At 39.6% G+C, this 6,000-nt stretch overlaps 1 protein-coding gene across 1 annotated transcript in view; it reads left to right on the top strand.

The window, feature by feature from the left end:
• Window positions 1-137: 137 nt before the first annotated feature.
• Window positions 138-6,000, top strand: part of PRIM2 (DNA primase subunit 2) — a 97,073-nt gene continuing 91,210 nt past the window's right edge. Inside the window, exons 1-3 of the mRNA XM_029962835.1 lie at window positions 138-260; window positions 532-687; window positions 994-1,073. Coding sequence (XP_029818695.1) covers window positions 138-260; window positions 532-687; window positions 994-1,073 — 359 coding nt within the window. The remainder of the gene's footprint in view (window positions 261-531; window positions 688-993; window positions 1,074-6,000) is intronic.

Here is a 6,000-nt window from a genome sequence, read left to right as displayed (position 1 = left end):
TGTCAGGCTGTGTGTGTTTTTGGCGGGCCCTGTTGCTCCCTTTGCCGGATGTGAACGCGAGCTGGCAGCTGGCAGGAGCCCCGCTAAAGGGAAGCGCGCTGCTTTGGGCATTTCAGCGTGCTGAGACAGATTTCACCATGAGCATTCGGTGTAGATGTCCGGACTGTGTAGTTTTGGTTTACACTGGTAGTTTTTACGACCACGTTTCACTTTCTATGGGTGTTGCGACATATTTGATGTCTCTCAGGACTGCGGTTCAGGTGGGGAGCCAAGGATTCCCCTGAATTCCTGAAAACTGCGGGATCCAAGGTGTCTGTCTTTACGGTGGAAACGGAATGTTCTGAGAGTGATCCATCAGTTAGCTGTCTCCCTTTCCTTGTGACTCTATGGATCCCGGAGTTGGGCCAGCTGTTAAGGACTCGTGGGCCACACATTATCCTCTACATTTCTCACCCTTTTGCTCCTACCGCTAAAAGCAATTCCTGTGGCCTTACCTTAGTTTGTGCCTTTTCCAAGCTGTGATACATTTAGATTTCTTTTCAACATGTTCTCTCTAACACGGACCTTATCTTTTTTTGCCCAGTGCTCAAAGTAGTTGAAAACCTTGGTGTGAGCTATGTAAGAAGTACTGATTCATACAAAACTAAGCTGGAGAATGAGCTCCGGAGACTTAAGTTTCCCTACAGAGTAAGTAAAAATTGGAACATGTAACTCTCTTGCACTTTATTTTCTTTACACCATTCAAGAATTATGAATAAAAGTAGAGGTGATGAAATGCTATTTCTAAAACTGCAGTTCTGTCATTTTGTCAGAGATGTAGTTTTTGTTTTAGGATATATATTTATTTCTTTAGGGTTACCTCCTTCCTTAATAGTTTGCATTTATTGCCTAAAAGATGACTTTAGACAATCTTGAACAGCAGTGGTAAATTAATTGTGAATTTTTAATCTGGGAGAAATTATTTCTCTAAAATAATAACAATATATTCTGTAGGCTTTGGCTGAGGATGATTATGAGGCAAGAAGAAAAGATCATATCTCTCATTTCATACTACGCCTTGCTTACTGCCAGTCGTAAGTACTTTTTGGATTATGCTGTACTCATTATTAATTTTAAATGTATACAGATACTACAGTGCTTTATTATAGACATTATAGATACTTTGGAGTTGCATTTCTATTGAAAGGTAGGCTCAAACAGTTTTTTTTTTGCTAGGAACCTGATTTCAACTGTGATGAAAAGGGATATGTGGGATCAAAATTAGTATTTGGGTTTTGTAATAATTAAAAAAAAAACCCAACAAAGTTTTGGCTTTTATACACAGAGCATTGATTTGAGTCTCGTCATATCTTTTTTTGAGATGAAAGCATGTCAGTATTAAGTATTTGTTAGGCATTTGAGTGATTAATAATATAATTTCACTGCTGTATATGCTAAAACTATTGATAACTGACCAAAGACTTGACAATGTAAATAGGCTCTATATTATTGTATAGAGAGCCTTGCTTCTGACAAACTAAAAATACAATTTAGTTTGAGGTTTCCTCTACTGACTCTGCTTTTTGTCCAAATTCATTGCTGTGGATGGTTGCAATGCATTTTTTTGTTGTGTGAAATCTCAAGCAAAAAGTAAAGTGCATTGTTTTTGCTTCTCCTGTAGTTTTTGGATGAAATTATAGAGACTGTCAGTGCTTTATGTCTGCTAGCAGCTTTGTTATACATTAGTGTGAACTCCTGACTCCTTGTCATTGCAGTCTTTTTAAAAATTAAACCTGGCAAATATGAAGTATGTACTGTTTTGAACTGTTAATTCAATTGCACTTTAAGTTGCAATATAGTCTATTTGAATTATGTGAATGTGGTAGAATACATATTATACTGTGGTAGGTGATGTGACTGAGGTGCTGCTATGGTTGGATACAGATTTGTCAGCAAAAAACAGACCGGAAAGGTGAGTAGGAAGGATTGTGGGATTGTGGTCTAAGCCAAAATATGGAGCTGGAATGAATGAGGCTTGTCTTTGAAATGGATTTGGGTTCCTGCTCCAGAACATCTGATCAGAATAGGAAGTAGCAGAGGCCTCAAACGCCTCCAGATAGATCAAACCTCACCATGACAGGCCCTGGTTAACTTTTAAACACCCTGAAATCTTATGGATTGTGTACATCCCATCATATTGTCCTGTCAAAAGGCATCTGGGCTGCGCTGAAGACAGTTTGTCAATGTATGTGATTGATGAACCAGCTAGATCTGTGATGCAGGTACAGTGAGGAACAGGTTGTGGATGTGAAGATCAATACCAGCCTTCACTGCATTGACTCTGATAGCATAGTTTGAAATCCTGAAAGAAGGGAGCAAGTTAAATAACAGAATTACAACTGAAATTCCTTCTACCCTTCTGTATTCTACATGTATAATTTGTGATTGTGAATAATAAATACAATACTGGTTTCTTTCTAGTGCCTGTGTTTGTTGTGTGTATTTTTATAAACTCCCTTAGTCATACTGGTCCTGCAAGAAATTATCTTGCTTTACCTATGTTGTGAGTTTACCAAAACCCTCTAAAAGATAGTATCCTCAATTAGCCTGGGTACTAAAAGGCCCTTGAAAATGTAATGGTTTGTATTATGCAGTTAGTGGCATTTTGAATAGTCAGTTTGGCTTCCATTATCCTCTCTTGTAAATCTTTACTTTAAACATTTAGTTGTTATTTAGCTTATTTAGACCATTGCTTATCAGTGGAAGATTAGATGCTTTGAGAGTTTTGGTAATGACACATTTGAAAAAAATTCTGCTCTTATGGAGAATTTTCTAGTGGCAGGAATCTGATCTGGAGTTCAAGAGGTGTCTATTTTTGAGTTGGTCTCTGACCTCAGGAAAAATGAGTTTGGGTCAGATTCACAGAAGGCAACCTAAGCCACCAAGCAAAAGCCTGAAGGTTAGGTATTAGGCTAAGGAGTGGAATTTACTAGGCTTTGTCCTCTGTGCTGAGCAGGGAGGAAGGCATGTGAATGACAGTGGATAGTAAGCTGAGTGAAAGGCTGCCTCAGTCAGAAATATCCCAGCAGGGACTTGGCTAAACATTTACCCTTGTCAGTGATGTGATGTCTTTACCCTCCTGCCCTACTTATCTATAGTGGCTTTAGAATCTCCTGGAATTAATGATAGGTGCAGATAATTTGACTACTTTCTTTTTCTCTACAAGCTGTCTTTTTAGAAGATGATTATCTTCTGTTTGAGGATTTATTTGACTGGCATTCTTGCATAGTAAGCAAATGGGAGACACTGTTCAAACCCTGTGTTTCAGGGAAGTATCTTAAAAGTTAGGCTATAAGCAGGACAGAGGTGGGCAGCTTTCTGAAGGTGAGCCACTCTGCAGAAATGATTACAATCTATTTTGGGCCACAGAATCAGCCTGGCTTTGTAGTCTAGGGCGAAAGACTCCTTTAGATGGAGGAGGGGCCATGGATGGAGCTCTGGAGCACTCTTTAAACAACTTTTTGTGTTCCAGTTTATAAGCACTTGGTTGATGCTCCATAGCAATAAAGCAGCTTTTAGTCAGTTTCCACTTTTGCCATTTCTTTGAAAAGGTGGATTTAGTGCTTACTCCTAAAATGGAAAATAGTGTCTTAAGCCCCATAAGGTGACCCAGTACCCAGCATTCTTCATTCTCTCTTGAAAAGCAACTATTTAGGGATGAGATATTTCTGTCATCTAAAACTGGTATGTTCCCCAGAAGATAAAATTGGAAGGCAAATAGAATATACTATGCTTCAAGTTTTTATCATACTGGGTCAGAAAAATAAGCTTGGCACAAGTCATTTGTTTAATTGATGAGGGCTGTTAAGGTAGGAGTGATTGAAAAAGTGTACTTACATAGACATAGCTGCAAACTAGGTTGAATTCAGTTCCTGTGGCAGCTGTGTTTACAGGCTCCTTTTCCTGCGCATTTTTTAGTTTCCAGTTGGCCAACAGTGCCACCAAGGGGTATGAATTTACATCGATTTTTTTTTTTTCTAGTCTGTATCAGTCCTCACTTACAAATTGAATTATTTTGGTTTGGTTTTTACACGCTCTGAAGTGGTCATCTCCACCATTCTGGTCAGTTGAATTTGTAATGTAGTCGTCATCTCTTCACTTTCCTTCTTCTGGCTTCTGAAATCCAAGACTGTAAAGCTTATTCCCATAAGATGGGGTATGTACAGTCTGAATAGAACAGTCTCATCCATACCCTTCTTTCACACCTCTTGTCATGTCACATATCTCTCAGGATCAGGAAACAGAATAATCTTGTATTGTTTGCTTTCATGACAGATGCAGATCTAAAGACAATTTTGTTTGCGTGTTGGACATGACTGCATTTTTGCTTCTGTATGTTACATCTCTCTTCACTTCAGCAAATTGACTATGAAGAACCTTCTAAGTCACAGGCACATAATCTTCACTTTACTTTCTTAAGATGGAATAAATAAATTTTGCCTCTGCTCTGACAGCAAAACTCTTCTATTCAGAAAACTATCAAACATACTTTTGTGCCTTTTTGTTAATTTGGTTTGGTCTGTGTCACAGAACAAGGACATAAGTTCTTTTTCAAACTTGACAAGGCCTTTTCACTATTTCCTGCTGTTTTTTCTATAGGATAAATTAGACTCGTGTGCTAAAATTCCTACTCCTTATGTTGAGTAGCGTTTACTTTTGTGTGTTTTCTGTACCCATGTTCCCCTTGCTGTCACTTTTTGGAACTTAAACTCTGAGGAATCCTCTAGTGTTGGTTACCTGACAGCGATCTGGCCCATGCCGAGGGTTTTCACGAATCAGTGTTCAGTTGTTGGTAACTGAACTCTGGTATTACTGTGGACTGTGTGCTACTAATCTTAAGTTCCAGATTTATGAACATTTGCATGCCTTTCCTCAGGTTCTTCTGCCTTGATGCTTCCCAACAAATATGCTGTTTTTTCGTACTCTTCCTTGGGGTGGTGAAGAGTATTTCCATTCCAATCCCACCCTCTCAAGTGCTGTTCTCTATACAAAAGAGCCTGTTCTTTTGTATTATTTTTATAGTTGGGAATCTATGAACTGGTTTTAACTGTTGAGTAACCTGCACACCAGGAAGTTAAGTGGCAAAAAACAAGGAGATATCCTTTATGTAAAGCCATAGTGCTGTCTACTCTCTTGTATGGTTCTGAATCATGGGTCATCTACTGCCACCACCTGCGTCTCCTAGAACGCTTCCATCAACGCTTCCTCTGTACAATCCTAAACATCCACTGGTCAGGTTTTGTGACCAATACATCTGTTCTAGAACAAGCAGCAGTCACAAGTATTGAGGTCATGCTGCTGAGAACGCAGCTGCGTTGGGCAGGGCACGTCTCAAGGATGAAGGACCACCACCTCCCTAAGATCTTGCTTTATGGTGAACTTGCCACTGGCTGCCGCAACAGAGGAGCCCCGAAGAGAAGATACAAGGACTCCCTGAAACAACATCTCAGCCTTGGCCACATTGATCATCATAACTGGTCTACTCTGGCCTCCAATCGGGAGGCCTGGAGACACACCATCTATAACGCTGTTGATGCTTTTGAGAACGCACGCAGGATCACCCTTGAGGAGAAAAGGCAACGCAGAAAGAACCGTGTATTGCAGAATATACCATCTAAGGAGTCTTTCTGCTGTGCCTTTTGCAATCGGATATGTCTGTCACATATTGGCCTCATAAGCCACCGGCGTGCCTACAACAAATGTGGATAGAACCTTCCCAAATCTTCGTTCGCGAAGCCTAGCCATGATGATTTGATGATGACACTTCAGTGACCTGCAACTCCCTCATGTGCATCAGCAGCTTGGTTAGTCTAATGACAGTGATATTGCTTTTCAGTTAAGCTTGGGGTTTTGATAATAAGTATTAATACTAATGTGTGTCTGAAGTGAGAGTGTACAGTTTTTACATGTGAATAATGAGGATAAGTTATGGTTTGTCTTTAGAAATGAAGTAAATAATGC

Source organism: Manacus vitellinus, unplaced genomic scaffold (genome assembly GCF_001715985.3).
Source record: "Manacus vitellinus isolate BGI_N305 unplaced genomic scaffold, ASM171598v3 scaffold_4_pilon, whole genome shotgun sequence".
In the NCBI taxonomy this organism is placed as follows: Eukaryota; Metazoa; Chordata; class Aves; order Passeriformes; family Pipridae; genus Manacus; species Manacus vitellinus.
Note: the sequence above shows the minus strand (reverse complement) of the source record. Positions and strands in the feature narration are given on the sequence as shown.